This window comes from Gymnogyps californianus, chromosome 6 (genome assembly GCF_018139145.2).
Source record: "Gymnogyps californianus isolate 813 chromosome 6, ASM1813914v2, whole genome shotgun sequence".
NCBI lineage: Eukaryota > Metazoa > Chordata > Aves > Accipitriformes > Cathartidae > Gymnogyps > Gymnogyps californianus.
This window is the reverse complement of record NC_059476.1, coordinates 14256980-14279555: the sequence shown is the minus strand read 5'-3', so window position 1 is coordinate 14279555 and position 22576 is coordinate 14256980. Positions and strand designations below refer to the sequence as shown.

General features: G+C 43.6%; 1 protein-coding gene across 1 annotated transcript in view; it reads right to left on the bottom strand.

Annotated features, from left to right (window-relative positions):
* COL17A1 (collagen type XVII alpha 1 chain) overlaps nucleotides 1-21457 on the bottom strand; it is a 38609-nt gene extending 17152 nt beyond the window's left edge. Inside the window, 30 exon segments of the mRNA XM_050899037.1 lie at nucleotides 161-232; nucleotides 613-648; nucleotides 998-1060; nucleotides 1477-1512; nucleotides 1712-1747; nucleotides 2142-2195; nucleotides 2337-2372; nucleotides 3044-3106; nucleotides 3606-3710; nucleotides 3889-3951; nucleotides 4437-4463; nucleotides 4948-4974; nucleotides 5974-6012; nucleotides 6630-6845; nucleotides 7302-7451; nucleotides 8065-8109; nucleotides 8270-8359; nucleotides 8727-8891; nucleotides 10198-10263; nucleotides 10631-10702; nucleotides 11736-11807; nucleotides 12561-12704; nucleotides 13687-13830; nucleotides 14237-14284; nucleotides 15894-15929; nucleotides 17228-17275; nucleotides 17633-17770; nucleotides 19733-19831; nucleotides 20631-20675; nucleotides 21403-21457. Coding sequence (XP_050754994.1) covers nucleotides 161-232; nucleotides 613-648; nucleotides 998-1060; nucleotides 1477-1512; nucleotides 1712-1747; nucleotides 2142-2195; nucleotides 2337-2372; nucleotides 3044-3106; nucleotides 3606-3710; nucleotides 3889-3951; nucleotides 4437-4463; nucleotides 4948-4974; nucleotides 5974-6012; nucleotides 6630-6845; nucleotides 7302-7451; nucleotides 8065-8109; nucleotides 8270-8359; nucleotides 8727-8891; nucleotides 10198-10263; nucleotides 10631-10702; nucleotides 11736-11807; nucleotides 12561-12704; nucleotides 13687-13830; nucleotides 14237-14284; nucleotides 15894-15929; nucleotides 17228-17275; nucleotides 17633-17770; nucleotides 19733-19831; nucleotides 20631-20675; nucleotides 21403-21457 — 2290 coding nt within the window.
* Between the last annotated feature and the right edge of the window lie 1119 nt (nucleotides 21458-22576).

Here is a 22576-nt window from a genome sequence, read left to right as displayed (position 1 = left end):
CAAAGGGTCTAGATTCCCTGTGTGTTTTCCTTTCATCGCTATCTTACAGTACAGAGATCCTCTGCCAGCCTTAACTTCAAATCAAGACTGGCAATTGTTGACAAAGGCATCTGTGTTCCGGACTGAGCAAAAAGTATTTTTGTTCTCTGTATGCTTTTACCTGGCTGTCCTGCATCTCCAGAGGGTCCTGGAGGGCCTCGGGCTCCTGGCATTCCCATAAGACCTGGTTCACCTAGGGATATAATCACCGTTAACAAGCCAGAAGTCACTGACTTACAATATACCAATCCATTCAAGCTTGGCCACCAGCTGTCCTGCAGCACTTTCTACCTATTGTATCCTCATAGCCAACTGGCCATTTTCAGCATCAGTGCCTGGGAGGTGAACATCAATGACCGAAGAGTTCTGTAGTGAGAAGAACTCTTTCACAAGTTTACAGCCAGCTCCATTATATGTCTCAGTTCCATGCTTACATGGTTGACTCTACAGTTCTTCTGAGACAGCAAGATCCCAGAACATGCATCTGCTGCCATCTTCTCCCACTCCTTTTACAAATCAACCTCCTGTCAAAGCAGAAAGTACTTGCACTTCTACCTCAAAGGAATCCCTTACCTTTTTCACCTGGCTGTCCATCACGGCCAGCTTGTCCTGTCCAAAGAAAAGAGATTGTTAGGGACTGCTGAAATAGTACCACAGTTACCATGTTCTCCTAGTAAGCAGAGCACAGCCGTAAATACAAGAGAATGGCTTTTCATCATACCGCATCTGAAAGAAACCTTGGCTGCAGTTACTGAAGATCCAGAAAACATTCACTTGAAACTTAACTGTAGGACATCTTTTCTGAGTATACAGACTAATCTTAGCTATCTAAAGACCTAGGATCACAACCAGTATGATTCCACTCCCATGTTGTTTCCTTGTCTGTGCTCATAGAAACACACTCTGGGTGGAGATGACATTGCCCCACATATAAACACAGCTGTTGTCTGTTACCCACCTACAGGTCCTTTAGCCCCTGGCTCTCCTGGAGGACCAGGCATTCCTCTTGAGCCTTGTTCACCTGTAGTGAAATGGTATGAAAATGAATCAAACAAATCTTGGTGAAGACACAATTTATGACTGTCAGCAATATTTGGTGCTTTGCAATTGAAAAACAGCATTAACAGGATGTTCAGGCCTCATGGTTCGTGACTGTCTCTGGGCATTAGAAAAGCTCAAGTGACGTGAATACAGGGCATGTGAGGGAGAATTTCCCTAAAGCTAAATACAAAGGTTGCTACCAAGATTACTGGAATCAAGAATGAGATCTATTTGTTTAAAAATTGGGTGCAAAAATAAAACTCCTATAACCAATAACATCGTTATACTTTTTCAGAAAGCTAACTGAGATTGGCTGGGCTATACTGTTATTTGAAAACTCAGATAATGCATGTGTATATTAGATAGCCTGTGACTCCAGGAAGACAATCCACTGACCTGTCATTCCACGAGAACCCTTCTCACCCTGATCACCTGTGGTACAAAAAAGGGAAGGATTCTGTAAGATTGTTTCATTGTAAAATGTTACCATCAGAGAAAATAAAGTCTGCTTTCTGACAAGAGCACAGAAGAAAAAGCCAAAGAAGGATAGGGTTAATACCCATGGACAGTATTCATATCTAAAGGAACCTAAAGAAAATATCCACAAAAGATACCTAATTGATCAACATACCTTTGGGTCCAGGGGCTCCAGTGGCTCCTTTCTCACCTGAAAGATATATGGATGATTGAAGAATACTAATAATAAGTCAGAAGAGAAAGGAATTTCATGCATCAAGAAAAATCATAGGGGAAATACAGATACTCTGATATCAGACAAACTCAAACTGGAAATTCCTTTCTTCAATACAGCTCCATCCATCCGACCATGTTTCCTCACCTAGACTGCTCTATTACCTCTGTGTCTCTTGTATTTCTCAATATTTGCTTGCAATCACTGACTAAGTAAGTTTAGTTCCTCCTCCTCTTTCCTCAGTCTTATGCTGTTCTTTGCCCCTAGCATCAAAATGCTACATGCTTAGACCAACTCTGCTACTCAGAGCAGTGCTAGAAAAGCACATCAGCTAGCGCTGCTGTAATTGCTGAGGGGAAGAGAACCTTACCTTTAGCACCTGGGAGACCTGCTTCTCCTCTAAATCCTTGTAGGCCAGGAGGACCTGCAGAAAAATGAGATGGGGGGTTTAATTCATCCCACTCACCATTATGCATCACTGAAGAAGAAAAACTATGAGAAGCTGTCACTCTGTTTTTGTTTTCTTTAGTCTCTAGATGCCATAGCAAAGGAATGCAGCACTCACCTGGAGGACCTTGCGGGCCTGGAGAACCCATCAGACCTGTTAATAAGGAACATGGATTTTCTTTCAGTAACGCCACAATTAGAAAATGAACAAATCTCTTCTGGTTTGTCCAACAACATCCACAACCCAATAGGTGTTTAGCAGATTGGAATTCCCCCAGCCAGTGGAAGAATTTGCATCACTGGCATCCTCAAAACCAGGATAACAAATCTACACAACTTAGTTCTTGTGACATAGAGGAAGTTGTTTTCCCTAAAGTAAGGTAAAGAGACTCAAGCCTTCCATCTTGGCTGAGACACTGGGATCTGTGCTTCAGGTGGGACCCATTTTTTTATAGTGCAATTTTTTATCACACTTACATGGATTGTAGAGCTGTAACTCTGTTAGAAGCCTTAGATCCCTGTTAGGGATATGGAGTTTACCTTATTATTTCTGAAAGCCGAGAAAAAACAGCTGGAAACATCACACATCTTAAAGATTGGTGTTTTGAGAAACCTCCCTGCCAATTCCCATTCTCACTAAAAATCTCCAAGAATTTATTGCTCTAAAGGTTATGTGTACCTACCACAGTAAATTTTATCTAAAATGAGGACCATTAGTTCACTTTTCTGATTACTGCAGTGCAACACAAGTGAAACAGGAAGGCTGGAGTGCTCATTTACTCCTAACCAGTCGGCTAGGCTCTCTCTGTCCATCTTCATATTTACCTTTAAGGCCAGCAGAACCTGGGGGACCAGGTGGCCCTGGAGGACCTGGCTCACCAACAACACCTGCAGAATAAGAGCATGAATAGATACTGTAGAATACAATTGTGATCCCATTTTTCCATTATCCCATCTCCTGTTATTCTTTCTCTGGCAAGTGTCATGAATAATCTGCTGGTCAGTTCAAAACACCCAAATAAGCATGCATTGTCCAAGAAAAAAATCCCATCTCACTGGGCTTTTGGGTGAGCAAGACAAATCCCCCAGCTTTGGCGACTTGGATAACAGGGAAGAAGATGACCTTGATACTAAGTGCTTTTTGTTCTGCCAAACTCAAACCTGACTGTGAGACCTGGCAAACCAAAACAACCCTTGTTTACCCATTATAAGTCTGGCAAAAAAAATTCCTTAGGCCAGATTTGTCTGTGCTGGGAAACATCTGAAATGAAATCTGGATTTGAATAATCAAATCAAATTCTATCACTGAGGTGTTTTATAAATCAGGACCAAGCTGTAGCTTTTGTCCATCTCTGCTTTATCCAAGAATGGGACACCTAGTTCCTACCTCTGTCTCCTTTTTCTCCAAATCCAGGTGGTCCAGGCTCCCCTCGAGGCCCTGGCAGCCCTTCTCGACCTCTTTGTCCCATGGGACCTTCCATGCCAGGATCACCTACAGGAAACAAATGCCTTGTAAAAAAAGGTGTCTTTATGGGAGGCCTTGGGCAAGAGGATCCATGGCCACCTCCATGGGGGAAGGCAATGATCACACCAACCTGGTGTCTGTATTCCCGTGCCATGTGTCAATCAGTTGTGAGAGACTCATGGCATTGATTGGTAGAGATGCTTACCCATGCTGCCTTTCTGTCCTTTTGGTCCTTCTGGTCCTTGGTGCCCAATTGGACCAGGAATGCCTGGAAAGAAAAACACAACAAATGTTCAGAGTCCTTGTCTGTGTATCATGAAATAATAACATGCAAATTAGGGGAACCTGAAGTCTGGAGGGATTAATCAGCTGGGGTAAAGAATATATTACTTGGAAGGAGGGTACTTGAACAGGGATCTCTTTAGAAGAACACAATACATGTAAGAGCACAAGGAAGTTGGACCAAGTACTCATGCAGCTGTGGGACTCTTCCAAAGGTAGGCTGGGATCTTCACAACTCCAAATTAGGCATGTTCAACTAAGTGGAAGTCAGGCTGAGGCCTTGCTTGTAACCAAGTGTCTGAGCTGTGTCTGTAGCTCAACACCAAGGTATTAATCAAGTGACTTAGTCTATGCTAAATATTGACTCTTTAGAGAACCACCTTGAGCTAGGTTTGCAGTGCAAAATTTGTTCTTGCCTACAGTAATGTCACTAAATGTCCTCCCTCAAAGGGGAATTGTACTACTGCCCACCTGGGACACCAGGAAGTCCTCGCTCTCCTGTAGAGAGAAAGAAACAGACAGTCAGTGGGGAATAGGTCTTCCCTGTTTGTCACTTTGGCCAACCCTCACCCCCCATAAAAAGGAGGTTATGCTCCTGGCATGTTTACAAGTTCTACCATCTTCAGCAATGCCACATTGGACCCCTTGTATTTATGCAATGGATTGAATCATTCACACCACGCAAAATCCTCTGAAGCACTCTGTGATTAAACCAGGTAGAGCTTGGCTTCAGGAATGACTTTCATCCAGGTGAAAGAAGTTTCTAGGTTCAAAGTGAGATCTGTTATCTCTTCTACTGTGAACTCCAAAATTGTCTTTGCCCAGAAGAAGAGAAAAAAACCCCAACCATCACAACAATATCTGAACTATGGAATGCATCAGCTTCTCTATCTAACTTCTGGAGTAACAAAAATCCATTTGCTACCCAGGCCCTATGGCAGACTGCCAATCTACGGGAGAAAGCAGGTAACTCCAGACTCACCTCTGGGACCTTGCATTCCCATGTCACCTGAGAAAAGAGGAAAAAAAAAATAAAGTCAGGAGAGATCCTGGAGATATTTCCAATGATTACTCATTCATTTTGTTTTTCTAGTTGCTTTCCCACCTTCAATGAAACATTAAGGAGTTTTGGGTGAACAGGGACACTTCATGGCTGAATAGTGCAGGATCAGACCCAACCCACTAGTAGCAAACAGGATCTGGCCTTTCACACTAGCACAATGCAAGACTGGGCCTCCTGTATTAGTTCTGCATGGGATCAGGCCCTCTACAGTTAACGCGGCAAACTAGCTTTACACTCTAGCAGGACTAGGGAAGTGATTGTCCCCCTGTACTCGGCACTGGTGAAGCCGCACCTTGAATACTGTGTTCAGTTTTGGGCCCCTCACTACAAGAAAGACATTGAGGTGCTGGAGTGTGTCCAAAGAAGAGCAACAAAGCTGGTGAAGGGTCTAGAAAACAAATCTTATGAGGAGCGGCTGAGGGAACTGGGGTTGTTTAGCCTGGAGAAAAGGTGGCTCAGGGGAGACCTTATCGCTATCTACAACTACCTGAAAGGAGGTTGTAGCGAGGTGGGTGTTGGTCTTTTCTCCCAAGTTACAAGTGATAGGAAAAGAGGAAATGGCCTCAAGTTGCGCCAGGGGAGGTTTAGATTCAATATTAGGAAAAATTTCATCACTGAAAGGGTTGTCAAGCATTGGAACAGGCTGCCCAGGGAAGTGGTTGAGTCACCATCCCTGGAAGTATTTGAAAGACGTGTAGATCTTGCCCTTAGGGACGTGGTTTAGTGGTGGACTTGGCAGTGTTAGGTTTATGGTTGGACTCGATGATCTTAAAGGTCTTTTTCAACCTAAATGATTCTATGATTCTATGATTCTTTTTCTTCAAGTATAAACCAGCTTCAGCTTTCTTACTGCCAACTGCCCCTTGTGGCAACCTCCACCCCAAACTTGTGCATTGCCAGAGCCAAGAAATAGAACAGGGGAAGAGAAGGACTATATGGCTGTACCTTTCTCGCCAGGTTCTCCTCTCTCCCCTCGGAAGTAGCCTGTAACAGGAAGTGAAAGGGCTGTTAGAGTGCATTACACAACAGAATAGCTACTCGCTTCACGTACAAGGATCCTTCTATTTGGATTTTGAGGCTGCAGGCAGCACAGCCTATCAAGCACAGCATGGCTTTGTAAGTAGAGTTTCCTCAGCAAATTTGCTTTCGCAAATCCATGAAACTTCTGAAGCTGGGAGAATGTAGGCTCCTCTGTTCTTAACCTATTTCCATCATCTGCTAAACAGAAGTAAATCATCTTTCGCTTGCTAACAAAAGTAGCATGAGAAATAAGGTGTGGGCTCATTTTTCTGTGTAGTTCTTTCAAAATGGAAAACTCACTTGCTACAGCAAACTTGACACATCCTGGCACAGGATGGCAGGTCCACAACCTCCTTTCTTCTCCTTTTTCTGCTGGCTTTAAGGGATGCACCACCATTGTTAGTGGCAGCACTCTGAGCTCCAGCACAGCCTGTCTGTGAGGACAGGTGAGGGCACTATTTTTGACAGACTTCATTGCACTCTAAAAGTCCTGGTCTTTAGGCCCTTGGGCAAGCAAATCCTCCCACTCCCCTTTAAATAATCTGGTCTCATGCAGCATCACACACATTGACTCTGCTCACCTCGTTCTATTTCCTTGTTCAGTCTGTTCTTCACCATCAACCAGACTGACTCTTCATTTTCATAAGGAAAGGTTGAGGAGGGTGAAATGCCATGAAGAAAGTCTACTCTTGAAACATCTTTTTCTATTTTCGAATTCCCTTGGTCAATTGTCAGGAGGCCGCCATTGATTTTTTCCAGGTTTTCCACACGAGATTTCAGCTTTCTCACTTCTTCCGCTGGAAGGTTAAAGTAAAATGCTAGGGAACATGCTGCCACATATGCATGCCTGAAATACGTACTTCTAATAGCAGGGACAAGGCAACACTGTGTCAGATAGCTATGGCCACTGAGTTTTGCAGGATTGTTCTTTGTATCTTTTTTTCTGGCAGGGATATCTGGAGTTTAAATGACAACTTTGGAATCTGTTAGTCTCTGAGAAGTAAGACCTCAGATCTCAGGAGTTTTCCTATCCTACTCACCCCAAGACTATATAACCCCTCATCAAAGGTTTATATTCCTTATCCGTTCTTTCTGTCCATTTGTAACATCTTAGTGGCAGTCACCATCAAGCTGAATGTGCTCCTCCTCAGTTCTCTGGCTTGGCATCTCTGGTACTTGGCCTCTTTGCCAGCTTACACCCTCTGTTTGTCTTTCTATCCCATTCAACATTTTCTTCCTCAGTTATTTCTTACCCAGAGCAATGAGTCCAAAAAGCAATCCAAGGAGAAGCAACCAGGCCAGAAGCAAACCCAGGAGCCATTTCCACCAGCTACAGCAGGAACCACAGGGACACCAGGATGGTGCTGATCCGATTGCACCCCCCACATCACCATTTCGTATTTCTGGAAGAGGGAAGGGGCAGTCTCCTGGTTAATGAAGAGTTCCTTGACTTCAGAGTCAAGAATCTCTTAGAATAAGGACACCAAGGTCTGATCCATTATACAAAGGGCTATGGAGAAAAATCTTTACACCCAACTCTGCACGCGGTGGGTGTAATTCAAGTCCCTGTGGAAGCTGGGAACGGCATTCCCAATGGGAATTCCAACAGGGGACAACACTCAGTGTGTTTTAAAATAACAGCTGAAAAATGTGATCCCCTTGGGGTCAATTTTTTGTACAGTTTTGAGCCATAAATGACAGCAATAGCCAGCATGATCTGTCTGAGCCCTCTCCTCCCCATAAATCTGTCCTGGTAGCAGGATGCAGCTGTACTGTCAGCTAGACGGTTTTCTCCAGCAATAAAAAAATACCCCAACAGCCCACTCATCCACAGTCAAATCACTGGTACCAATTTCTCTGGCGTGTGCTCTGCTCATTACAGACAGAGTAGCCTCCTGAACATTCCCTCCCTCTGACATCATTGCATAGAGATCACTCGTCACTCAAGAATGATTGCTTTTTTGTATATTGTGCTTTGGTGCTTCTTCCAATGAAAGTCTGAATTGTATCACTTACCTGCATAAGTTGCTTTGTCCCTTGTTGGCACGGATTTCAGTCCTCCTGTTTTAACAGCAGTAAAAGAGGTTTTAACAGCAGTAAAAGAGATTTTAACAGTCTTTCTATGCATGATTAAACTTAGAGCATGGGCTTGAAAGGGGAAGGTAGTAATGGAGGCAGAAGGAGAAAGCTCTGATGCATTTCCACAGGGACAAACTCTTACCATTTGCATCTGATTTTAGGCCAGTATCTGTAGCATAAGAGGAGGAAAATCCCTGCTTCTCTTTCTTCAAGGTGTCTTCTACAAAGGATCCTGAACAGGAACCGAATATAATTAAAAACATTACACCAGAAGTTCAACCAGGCCTATCTTCTTTCATTGGCAAAAGGCATATTTTTTACTGGGAAGACACAAGAGCTCTGCCTGTTTAAACCAGATGTAGTTTTTTGCTTTCAAAGCTCCTGAACTTTGTGAAATATTCCAAGGCACACTCTGGAGCTTCAAATGCAAAAGCTAGACCTAGATTGCAGCTGGCATGGTTAAAGGCTAACTGCCTGCCAGAGCTTCTTGTTTGGCTTGCAGGGGTTTGAGTCAGGGGTAGTGTCCCGAACTCTGAACTCCCCCTGTGATCAGTTTCCATTTCTCTGCCCTCAGCATATCCACGTCCCGAAGAAGTTACCTCCATTAAGCCCAGTGGTAGAGGCACTAAAGACTTTGCCACTGTCCTTTGTCATGATCAAGAGCTCCATCTCCTTCTTTGCTGGGGCATTCTCCTTCTCCAGCAGCAGGAACTTGCAGTCTTTGCGTAGAATGTCATCTCCCTGGGAACTCAAAACGGTTCCCCCTGGAATATTGGTAAAGGATGGGAAAGAGGAGGAGATGAGTGTGGGCCACTGAGTCATAACTACAAGCCACAAGACTTTTGTTCATTAAAACAGGTAGTCCCATGGTGATTGGGGTTGCCACTACTATAAACACCCAGTAAGAGACACACTGGTCACTGAAGCTAAGAGGAGAGCTGTGCGTGTCATTAGATTTCTTTAGAAATGTGTATTTCACTAGCAGGGGAGCAACTGCTACCAGAAATGGAGAGCATCTGGAATTCAATTACAAATAGAAATGATTTGCTCAATGACGTCTTCAAACACACTTACTATAGAATCACAGAAACTCAGTCTGAGAGAGATGTTCAAGGGTCATCACAGCCAGGACAGCTCAAGCTGAGGAGCACCTTTAGCAGACCTACTCTGTCAAGCACAAAGCACTCCATATCCTTGGGAGCCAGGCATGGTTATGAGGCATTGAACTGTAGCTTACTGAGGTTTGGCACAGGCCAAACAAGGCTCAAAAACATCGGTATGGTCACCCTTCTGACATTAGGCAGTATCAAGTATGCCTGGAATGGTGTACAAACCTGAATTTGCACACAAATTGACAGAACATGGAAAATCAAGATAACCAGAACAGTATTATTCCATTACTCTAGCACAAACCTGGAGTAAACCTGTATTAGAAATGTTATCATAACTTCTGTGGTATTTACATCTATTTTCAAGCCTCATCTTTGGGATTTCTTGGATTACAAAAGAAACCTGGCTTCCCTTACACAAAAAAATAAAAGACTAATTTATATCTCTCAGAGTTGCAGAAAAAAGCTGGAAAAGATGAATCCCAACCATTCAAGGACAAAAAAGGCCAGCAGAAAGACCTCAACTTCTCTCATAAAAAAAAAATATCTGATCATGTATAAGTCAATTCCTTGATTTTTGAGTGGTTGAGGCTGGCAGTACTGCAAAATGATGTTTAAGAGCAACCTTGCAAATGTTTTGGCTTCAAATGAAGCACAATTTCACATGTGTGATCTTCTATCCAGTTACCTGCCTGTTGAGCAGAAACAGCTGCAATTAAATCATCCAAGTTACCACAGAGTGGAGGAGATTTGAATCCGGCCAGCTCATTTGCTCATTCTTAGCTTCTGGCTCATTTGCTTTCTTTTCAGAAAGGTACTGGAAGGAGACTTGGCTAGTGACAAGTCATGCTCCTGACGGGCCAGGTGTTAGTGTCACTCAGCTGGCTGAATCTCTAACACGTTTTTATCATCATATGCTTGTACAAGGCCATGCCTAAACAACTGTGAATGACACACTCACCTGCTGAAGCAGACACACCAGTACTTGCCATGGTGTTGCTCTGAGAAGTGTTCTTCATCCCATATGCTGCAATGAAGAAATTAGAGAATGAAAGAGATGAAGGATAACAAGGTATCTACACACACCAACCTTGGGCTGCACACCATTTCAAAAATCTTTTCTCATTCAGGGTACCTAGGACAACTCAAACAAGCAAGGGCTTCCCCAGCAAGAAAATCTCTAGTGCTTACATAGGCACTGGGAGGTGTTCCTGTACATGCAAAGCAGAGAAAATGTTCCTCAGTATCCCCTCATAGCACACTGCTCCACACAAGAAGACAGTAATGAAGGAGCCTCTGTCAATATGAACTTTCTAGTCACTATAGAAAAGGTGGGAGAAGGCAGCACACATTGGTGACCCTCACACTTTCTCTAGGCTTAAATTGTTGCTGACCTGCGGAGGCTGCAGTAGCATTCTGGGTCAGGGTTGAAGAGCTTGGAGACAGGTTGTTTTGAACTCCAAACACTGCAAAGAAAAACATTGCAATGGGGGTTATAGGAGTCCTGCAGTGCAGGTGGTATTCTGGCTAAAAACAAAACAAAACCAATAATAATGACAACCTCTCCCAAGAAACTTTGCCAGCTAGCTGGAGGCATCACAGGCCTAAGCATTTCTGTTCAAAGATCTTCCTTCTTACAAAATGTTTTTCCCCTTAGATCATTCTGCTGTATAAGTTATTGTTGGCCCACGACAATAATGGTGACCATTTTAAAACATTATCTCAAGTTAGATTGCGAGGCCATTCTCATGGCTGCATGGACATTTCTGCAGGTGGGGCACTTGGGAAAAAGGTGAATTCAGAAAACTGGCTTGGACTGACTAAGGGAAATTTAAGGAGATAACTGCACACGGTGTGTGTCAAAGTACTGTCCAGAGAGAAGCAAACGGCTTGGAGGGTGGCACTTTTGGTGCCAGAATCAGTGTGCCATTACTACTGCAGTGTACAGACTGCTCTCATACACCCTGCTCTCTTTGCAGGCCCAGTCAGAGACCCTGCATGATGGCACTGTGCCGTGTAGACATACTGTGTGTGACTGTGAAAGGAAGAGAAGTGGTTTAGTGACACTGAAGAGAGTCTGCCAGAAGCCATGAGCCAGGTGAAGCAAAGGGAAATTACAGGGAAAACTGACAAAGGAGCAGTGGGCCTTAATGGATTAGGACACATGAGTTTATTTTTTAAGGCATTACCCTGAGTTGTTCTAGGGAAGAAACAGGCTGGCCTAACAGATATCTTTCAAAAGACAAATTATTCTCCTTGGAAAATCTCTAGTTTTCCCTGCCTCCCAGACAAACACAGTCAGGAGCTAACACCAGCTATACAGGGCCGACTCAGAATAAATCCACTGTAAGCAAAGAATAACTGGGGTGTGCAGACAAGCTGCTGACACTGAGATGAGGAACAGAAGAGAAACAGAGCGATATAGGTATTATTTCATTGTACATGTCTGTCAGGACTGTAGAGCTGTGAAAGTGTGAAGGGAAGAAGAGAAAATCTGACCTGTAGAGGAAGTGCTCAGGCCTGCGTTCAGAGTATGATTGCTGGGAGCCAGGTTATTTGGAACACCAAAAACTGCAAAAAGAGGAAGTGAAATGTTATTAGTTCTCTGGAATCAGAAACCCAGCACCTGAAGGTCAGTGGCAGAGTCACAGAAATTAAGAGTCAGTCACTTGGAAATGCAGTTAGTGAAAATGCACAATAATTGCACAGAGGAAAAATCTTGAAAATTGTGACACCAAACCACTCCTTTACTGAACTGAAAAAGGGGAGAAAATCCTACATCAGGCAAGTTGCGATCATGAGACAGTGTGAGAAAGCAAAGCTTTTAATAGTATGCTATCATAAAGCTTCCTGTGGTTTTTCTCTGCAGCTGGGAAACGCAGCATCCCTGGCATTTAGAAGTGGGCCTTACAAGGTACAAGCACACTCAATAGTTATTGATTACATCTTTAGTGTATGAGGACTAAAGGGTTAGGCCCAGTCGTTCTTACAGTGGGCCAGGATAATCCAATGCCAACTAGAGTCCAAAACTAGTTTTGATAGGCTATGTGAGCCTGACCTCATTGATAAAGCTATCATCGAAGTTTAGCAACAGATCAGGCAGTCAGGACTATAGATCCTCACAAAGAAGGATTTTCAAATATAGTCAGTGTAGAAGCAGAGAGCATCAAGTTACAGAAAACCAGAGAAAATTCAAGCATATCCTCTGCCATCTCGATTCTTCCATCATTTAGTTCTTCTTGCTGTGCAAAAAAAAAGCACTGCTGTTGACCCAGTTTCAGTATGGAGTTACATCCTTCAAGCCTGGGCAGTCCAGGGGCATACCTGATCCTGTAGAGTGAGACATAGCATTGATCAAGGAAGAGCTGTTATGGTATCCACCAAGGGAAGACCCAGCGGGCAGAGTGGAGGACCACATGTATGAAGGGAGGGCGGTATTCAGTATGGTTGTATCATATGTCCCCGACACTGTAAAAAAACCAAACAAACAGAAGTCGTTTTCAATGAGACCAGGCTTGTGGCTTAGCATGCATTGCAGGTTTACATGGCAAACAACTTCATCTGCCTTAAATTTCAATTACCCTTACAAAAGACTCCAGGTTAACATGGTATAACTGATCTCAAAGGCCAGCTGATTACAGCCTACCTGAATTTTAACCAATGGAATAAGGATTGACCTGATGATAGCACGATCATTCACAAAACACCTTGAAGAGATTTCATTGCTTGTAGATGCTATGATACCAGAATAAAACACTTCGGTCTGCCATTCTGTTAATAAATCATCCTGGGCCATGGGTCGTATGACTTTTGCTTCCCACATGTGGCTCTGACTGGTTCACTAGTGTATTGGAATAAAATTCCCAGTTTTAGACAGGATTTGAGCCATGCGCAAGAAAAAAGGTATTGCTTGTTCCTAGATACTGGTGGAGGACAGTGGAGTGAACATGAATACCACTGCCTCAAGCACTGTGGTGAGGCTTATAAATAATAAAAGCTGGTTATAGTATTTTAAGTACCCCTTCTATTATTATTAAGTTCTAGTGATCTCTGAACCATGTGGTGTGGCCAATAAATCAAACACTCACCTAAATGTTGTCTTCAGCGCTATCTCCATCTTGCTTGGAGATAAGAGATCAAATTGTTCTAAGACATATTTGCTTAGAGCTCTTGTCTTTGCCAGAAGCACCTCTGAATTAAATCTCGTGGCAGCAGGAACTGGCTTATTTTTATGGAAATTAGACAAGTCACTAGAAAGCTACCCAAGATGGCTCTTGTTAGGGCAATATCTGGACAGCCCTCCGGCATTCTGACCCTTTTTCTGTATTGCCACCACTGTCTGGGACAGAGACCATGTATTCTTACTCGGATGTTCTTAGCAATTGCGTATTTTTATGGCAAATAATATTTGGAATGGCTCCAGCATTGCTAACCGTCCTGTGCCAAGTACCTGACTGAGAGCTCTCAGTAACCATCTTTGTCTCCACCACAGCCTTTTTCGGTATCGGGAGCGTACTTGATGGTGATCGAGTAGGGCTGCAGCTGGCTGATCGACTTCCTTTCAGCAAACGTTTCACATCATCCAACTCTGTCCCTGGCAGGAAAAGCAAGTGTCCAGATTCACACAAAAGCTATTGTTTCATTGATCTGTAATCTTGCCCTGGCTAAACCATTCAGTGGAATTTACCTGTGAGTGTCTATGAAGTTGTACTTTCTGGGGGTGCCTTCTGGGGGTGCCACTTACTTAATAACAAAGCTTCAGGGCCTCATTTCTGGGACTAAGTACAACTACCTCCTTGCAAGACCACCATCTAACCCACAGCATGCTTCCTTGTTCAGAAAGGGGAGACTAATGAACGTTCTTAACAGGAAAAAAAGAATGACATGCTGCTATCTGTCATTATGTAGATTGGGTCCCAGAGACATTGCAGACATACCCAGAGCAGCAACACACTCTGTCTTATACTTGATCCCCCTGGAATAAAAGCCATGGCACTTACATCTGCCAGAGGGAGATGCGCTCTGCAGTCGGACTCGTATTTCACTCTCTGGGAAGAGAAAAAGCAGACCATGAATGTGGAGTGAGACGCATTTATGCGCTGGGCTGGGAATGAATCTTTAGGCTGAAGTGCATTCCTTCCTTCGTGCTGTCTTATGTTCCATCTTGCTGTCTTGTTGCTTGATCTGAGCAGCACTCATTGCCCATGTGAATTGGTTGTCAATTGGTTTGGGTGACTTTTTGTTTTGGGGTCACATTTTGCTACTTTTAATTCCCGAGAGCTATATTTTACTCATTGAGGGCCTCTGTTGAAGTCAATAGCATTGTTACTGCCAGACATACAGAAGGCCTAATTATGCAGTCCTCAATCACACTGATATTCCCACTCATCACAATTATTATTATTATTGTCCTTCTGGACAAAAACCTAGAGAGCCAAAAGAAGCTTACTAAATACACAAATTCCTTACTACTTCTTGGGTAAAATTCACACTGTCATCTCTACAATGGGCTGTACGATTTAGTCTCTTACAACCTGCTGACTTCTCTTTTGGCTCACTGAATGTAACCAGGGCAGTTTTAAGCCAACATTCTCACCAGGTACTCAATTTTGTTACTGACTTCTACTGTCCAGCACAAGAGACTATAGAGTTAATGTGATTTGGTTGGGGCAGGCCTTTAAGCTTGCTACCCACAAGCAAACTGGCCAGCCAGGACATGTGATACATACTCCTCAAGATGAAATCTGACAGTGCATGCACTGTAAAAGAAACACTAGCTTTGGCATTCATGTGGAGAAGCTGATGGATTGGAATTATTTTCTGAAGCAATATGAGAAGCTGGAGCTGATTCTCTGGTGTCTGTTTTATTATGTATGGCCTAATTCTGCTGGGAGCTCAGGTACGTAGTGTGCTAGAGGGGACTGTGAAGATCTGAGGTAGAATAATTAGTAACTGTGACACTCTCCAGCAGGAGTGTGCAAGAGCACACTTTGATTTATATCCACTGCTAAAATTAACTTGGATAAAGTGACATTATAGTTTCCTCTTCAAGCAACTGGGAACAGATATTACACTCTTACAGAGCAATATAATCCTTCTTTCCCCAACACTGTTAATAAATTATTAGAAGAGCTGAATGATTTAAACAATGCAGAGCTTTACAGTGAGCTGGCTAAACAGACCACAGCAAGTCCATAATTTCCTCACCATGTCCTTCCTACCAGCATGAGATCATTTCAGGGTATGGCCTTATGGTTGGTAAGATAGATCGCAGTAGGAGGAACATGAATACAATTACTGTAAATATGTCAGAGGCGGGTCACAGAGCATGGATGGATTGAGTTTATGGTAGTGAACAGACAACATGGAAGACTACGTCCTATTCCCCAAGATGTCCAGGTCCCCAAGTAGATCCTCCTTTCTGACACAGTTCAAACCACCATGACCTTCACTAGGGTCAATTTTTAACACCGAGCTTGTTTAAGCCATTGCTTACAGATAAATGGTTCACATCTGCAGTGGTGTAAATCCACGTACCTCATTTGACTGCTCTACACTTAAACTCGTTGATTCCAGCTAAGGAATAGGTCCATTTAACACACCCTGAATCATACTGAAGAAAACAAAGGAGGCTTCTAAAAGAATAGTATCACTCACCTCGACTTTGGCTTCTCCCTCTCGTGGAGGCAGATGCTGTGAACAGCAATGAGAGAAAAGCAGTATTAGGCTTTACTGCCTGTGACATCTCTGAAAATCACAGAATCATAGAATCACAGAATCATAGAATGGTTTGGGTTGGAAGGGACCTTAAAGATCACCTAGTTCCACCCCCCTGCCATGGGCAGGGACATGTTCCACTAGATCAGGTTGCTCAAAACCCCATCCAACCTGGCCTTGAACACTTCCAGGGAGGGGGCATCCACAGCCTCTCTGGGCAACCTGTTCCAGTGCCTCACCACCCTCATAGTGAAGAACTTCTTCCTTACATCTAATCTAAATCTACTCTCTTTCAGTTTAAAGCCATTATCCTTTGTCCTATCACTACATGCCCTTGTAAAAAGTCCCTCTCCAGCTTTCTTGTAGGCCCTCTTTAGGTACTGGAAGGCTGACACACACGGATCTTGCTCAGAGTGCTCATATTCAGACAGTAACCTTTACTTGGGGCACAGCTGGGGGAACTGAACCCTTAGAGTTTTTATCAGGCCCCCTTGAGACCATAATGTATCTTAAAGAATCAGTAGCACCTTTAGCATTTCTGGACCAACTGCTGTTTCTTTTTGTACACATAAATGTTGTTCATAGATGGTGACCTCCCATTTCAACAGGCCAAAAGGAAGCTAATAGGCTTGTTTACCCCACCGACAAGGTTGGACTCTGTGGTGTGAAACTCTGCCTCCTCTCTGAGCCAGAAAGACGGCCTGATCATATTGTTTCACTATCTATCTGCACTGAGTAAAATCAGCAGCTCAGAGTTTGGACAGGGCAAGCTCATACCTGCTGACAATATTCAGTGTAAATATATCACTTGATAGCCAGTTCATCCTTCCATATAAACATGTTGAAGCCTAGAAAAGAGCTACTGGAAAAGTATATCCAGCAATGGCTCAAAATCCTAAGACTCTGGGCTTTCTTGCTTGGAGCTGTTCTCCCAGCTATGGAGGGCGGGGCGGGTGGGGGAATGTTATGAAGCATCCCATGTCTGTGTTCTCCTCTCCATGTCCTATGCCATATGGGGAGCGTCACAAAAGCAGTTGAGGGTAGCAGATATACGGTATGCACCCTCTGTTTGCATATGTATCAGCTAGAGACCCTGCTGTCAGCTGTTAATGTATCCCAGATAACTCCTCCGAAGTCATGGAGCTGCACTGGCTGCCCAATACAGAGGCAGCATAGGCAGAGCAAGACACAGCAATGTGCAAAAAGCCACCGTAGTTGCCAACTCACATGACCTTGCCATAATGTTCAGAGGAACAGCTCTAAAAAGAACATACCAAACTCTTTTCTGGGAAACTCAGGAGAAGAGTTGGCACTGGAGCTCCCTGCAAAGAACAGAAAGGAGTTCATTAATACTTTGCACAAGATCATTAAAAGCTTTCAAAACATGTCTTCCTGGTAACTGTCTAATCCCAGTGGACAACAAACATTTCCATTTAAAAAAAGAGCTATTCAGGATTACATTAAAGAGCTTCTAATGTCTTTCAACAAAAATACGCTACAACTCCTTTTAGAAATGAGCATTACTATAAATAGGACTTAATCATTAGAATGTGTCCCTGATGGCTTATTTCCTAGCAAAATCACAATGGGATTCTTGTGCTATTTGGGACAACCCTGCATTAATGCGACCTCAGAGTGCACTACACATTGCCTCCTTTCTATGGCATGTTCTGTGATACCTTCATATGTTGCATGGCGGTTGACATAGGTTTTTCTTTCAAATGTTGAGCCAGGTGATTTGGTGAGAGTAGAGCTGGGAGACTGCGTTTGTCTGTAGCCAGAGGAGGATGATGATGAATTCAATCTACCACTTCCACCTATAGGTAAAACAAAACTCCCTCAGCAAATTGAAGATATGCCCTGTATGTACACCCTGAATGCCCTCGGTGCTTTATGTTACTGTCTTCTGAGCTGGACAAATTTGCATTGGTACCTCACAACTAGAGATGGGCAAGAACCACATTTGGGTCTAACTCTGACTGTCCACAGCATTCCATGCAGAGAGGAGTACTGGTTATCATTGTGGTTTCAAAACAAATCTTGTCAATGATATATATGACAGCAGGTTTTGGCCTAGGGGGATGAATGAGCCATCTCCCCTGAGCAGGAATAAATCTGGCTCTGGATGGTGCTGGGTTTTGGTTTGGATACAGATCCACCTGTAAACTCAAGTGTTATATGACACAGGCCACAAAAACTGGGAGACTGTTACGCCAAACTCTAAGTGCTGAAGGATGCAGTTCATAAGATAAGGGAAAGCAGAGATGAGTCCACTGCCCTTCCAAAGCAGCTATCCACACTCTCACTTAGTCGTGCCTTAGTCAGTCCATTTTCTGGAGAAGTGACTGAGGTGTGTGTCAGGTCTGGAGGTTATTAGTGGCTGTTATATTTAGACAGAGGAAAGAATTTCCCTTCCTAATTCACATCAGTGCTGTGGAGAAAGAACTGAGGAGCCATAACTAATGTGTTCATACTCTTGTATGAAATCTAATGCTGGAGTATGATCAGAGTGTAGCAAAAAGGGAGCCCTGTGATAAAGTGCAACATATCCACACTGATCAGCAGGATCAGACTGGATATTGTTTACCCATCACTGCAAAAAGAGCTTGCCCTTGTGATCTCAACAGAGTGTTTTCTTGCCGACTTTCCCCTCTACAAGAACCTGTTTTGTTCAGTAACTTTTCCACTTAATACAGCAGAAAGAACTACGGTGACAAGTAGGCCTCTGTTGGAATCATTCTGCAAGCAGAGTGGGAAAGCAGAGATTAGAAAATGCTCTGTGAAACTTCAAGAACTCATTATCTCTGAAGTTCAGATTCTTTTCTCTTCCTCCACACACTGAAAAGAAATAACAAGGAAGATGGCAATCCTGCAGAGTTCTCTGAGTTTGCAGGGCTGGGTTCAGTTCTCAGACGGGTGCCAGTCCAGACAATTAGACCGACATCTTCACCGGAGTTACTTCATATCTTCCCTGAGGTAAAGTGATTCCACACTCTGGCCTTTAATTGGTATGGAGGTGTCTGTCAGATCTATTGGGTATGGCAAATTCTCCTGTTGAGCTTCCAAACTGCACTTCACTCCCTTTGCTTTGTCAGCCCTTTTGGAGCATGGAGAATGTTTTCTACAAGGATAGTTATACACTCTGTCCCACTGGGGACAGAGAGAGGGGTGTGCCAGAAACCTGGCTAGGAAGCTTATTCTTCAGAAACCTTTGCTATGACAATCTAACAGCTGGGCAAAGAATGCTGTTAGAGAAGAACCCTGTTTTTATGGAGTAGACAGCACATACTGATTTAGCACGTCCAGAAAATCTGGCAGACTGTTCAAAGTGCTAAAGCCACGGACACACACACACACAAGAAAATATATTTTCTAGGAAATTCTTTAATAGTATTCTATCCTCAGCAAGATCAACAAAAAGATTAATCAAAACTGTCTTTTGAACAAAAATGGTCAGAAAGATTGTGATTTGGAAATCCTGAAAGGAGGGAAATTTGTTTTCCGAATGACTTCTTAACAACAGTGGGAATGGCATTTTTTGTTGTTCTCCTGAAATCAAGTTTTCCCTGTGGAAAATGGGAATTTTGCCATTTACCCATCCTCACACTCAACTTTAGGGAAGGAATACCTTTGCTTTGAGTATTTGCCACTTCTACTTTCATAAACCCTGTTTTCCTTACCTCTGGCTCATCCTACTTCCCTGCCCTGAATCTCTCCTCAGACCATTTATGCTGCCTTTGCTCTCTGTTTTCTCACTGTGCAATGTCTTCATTCCTTACTTGAAGTCACATAGGTGCTGCCATGGGTGTAAGACCTCTTTTCCACTCCACTCGCTCCAGTGTGGGATGATGTTTTGAGCCCACTGCTGCTCCCTCCTTCTGGAAGAGATGAGCACAAAATGAGACATTCTCTCAGGGTAAAAGATGAGAAGAGCAAGGACACTGCAAGACTGTCCTCACACTCGATTACAAGTATAGCTTCATGTCTGGCGAGATATCAGAACTGCAGAGAGGTGTCTTGGTAGAGCAGATAAGCATTCACACTGCAGACCCAGCAGATTTGTATTCAAGTTTTGCTTCATATATGGACTGAAGGATACTCCTGTTAACCCTCATGATAAATGAGATGCTAGTGCAATTCCTTTCCAACCCAGCTGCAGCAAGCTAATCACGAATACGGTGGTATAAAAAGCATGGAGGATTCTTCCCTACTTGGTACTTGTACTTCCCTACAGAGGTAGAAATCATCCGTGACATCTGATATTACCCAAAAAGATTCACTCACTGTTGTCAGCTGGGTAAGATGACAGGGGAATACCCTGCAGCCCCAGCAGTGGAAGCCGCAGAGCCATCACTTTTGACCCTTGTCCCCAGGCAACAGTCACCACCGGAGACCCTATATATGGGCTTAAGCCCTTGGAGGGTCTGGTCTACCAGTCTTAGTGGACTGTGTGGCTTTGTTGCTGATGATACCCAAACAGGTCCCCACATATTGCTCATTCTCTCCACTAACAAGTATTTTGAGAGAGGCATTTCTGAAAATAGCTTCTCTTTGGGTGCAAGTCTTCCTGCACCGAGACCTGCTGCACCCAGGGATATATGGAAATAATGCAGTCAAATAGCATGGAGGGGCACAGAACACCGAGCAGAAGTTATGTAATGACTGACAATTACTTACTGGGTGGTAAGGACGTCAGCCTTGTGGTTACAGTCTCTGTAATCACTGAGGAAAGAAAAGGGTACAGGAGTAATGGCACGTTAACATAGCCAAACAAGATCAATGTTCTACTTAATTTCGATGGTAGAGCATGACTCATTCAAAGAAGATCGACTTATTTAAAGAAAAGTCCCTTAAGACCACACTGCCTGGAGGCTGCAGTTTCATTAGCACACAATGCTGTGTGTTTGTTTGCAGGCCTTTCTAACTCTACAGTAACTAAGAACATCACTGCCATGAAAGACTTTTCTTTACAAGATTCCTATAAAATATGGAAGTATTATTTCTGGGCACTTCTGAACCACAGCCATTGCTGTAACAGCAAAGCCCATGGTCAGACCCCTTACTAGCTTCCTACTAGCTATTTCCCATAATGCCAGCAGGAAACGTACCCTCTGTTTTACACGCAGCCAAAAAAGATATCTAAAGAACATTCTCTAGGTCATGCAGGGCATTGATATCAGAGGTAGAAGGAGAATCCAAATGTCTGCAGTACTGGCTAGAAATGTTACCACAGGGCAATCATCTGTGGTTAAACAATCATGTCATGCTACATGTCTCTAAATGTCTGATCTTGGCCCACTCTTCCTTATTCTGATTTCACCTGAGAGACCAGCGACAGGTGCAGAATTTACTTCTGGACCTCTGGTCAGCATTCAGTCCCTTACAAAACTGGGCATCCACTTCTGGGATTTTTGGTGTGTGACATAAAAATAAAAAATTTTCTCCTTACGTCTTTCAGTAACTTCTGATCCATCTTGCCTCGTTTTCTTTGTTACAGAATCCATACCATTGCCACCTGCAGGGAAAGGAGAGACACTGCACTCAGAGCTCTGTGAACAGTAGTAGATGACAACAGCTCCCCACAAGTCCCACCACTTTTCTCCCTTCAGCTGGGGACTAGACTGCCTGGAAGACATCTATGCCAGGGATTTTACAGTGCCCTTCCAGAGCCATGTGAGTATTACTAATAGAGCAGTACCACTTGCCTACAAAACTGGATGCTGCACAATGCAGCAGAGCTGAAACAGCAGGAGGGGCTGTAAAGCCAACAGGTGAGATAGGGGCAACTGAAGCAAATCCACCCAATGCTAGAGAAGTTCAGACCTGGATTTATACCCAGACTTTGTGGCACTACACTATGGTCTCCAGTTGTGCCCCTGTAAAGGCTTGATGAAAACCACAGGATCCAAACACCACTCCCACACATCTCCTCTGGGCAGGACTCAACAGTACAGGATTAGAAATGCAGGCAGTTGCAGGATTAAGCCGCCGACACCATGCCAGTACTGCCAGAAAAACCTAAGTGGAGATACTGTTGCACTGTTGACAGCAATACTGTGCATTCTCAGGGTACACTGATGCTAAAGCCACAGCACTGACTTTACTGAAGCAGAAAAACACTGAAGGTACCTTTAAACTAGCTATTTTTGGCAGCAAGGAACTTAAGGCAGGAAGTGCTTTATCTTGCTTGACAGGCAGAGCAGAGACAGTTTGGAGGCCCTCTCTATGGCTTTGGAATCTAATCTAATTTAATGCCAGCTCAGGTCAGTCTACACAGTATTGGAATCACTGCTGTGAATGCTGTGTATACTCTTCTTCATGACTTGGATCCCTCTCTAGTCAAAATTACAATCTCTAGCAGAGGTATGACTGTCTGCCAAGGCAGGAATACCACAAAGAAACGTTGTAATTGTGGACAAGAAACATCAGCTAGAAGAGAAAACACTTCTGTCAGATGGAAATACACAGTTGCTCACTCCTAGTCTCTCTAAGATAACATTTCATCTTGTGCAGCCGCAAACAATGAGAAGGAAGAGATTTTAATTTGCACACAAGTTGATAATAGGCCAAAACTCTCCACTGCATTTGAAGACTCTGCCTTAAAACTGAAGGCCCAGCTGTAC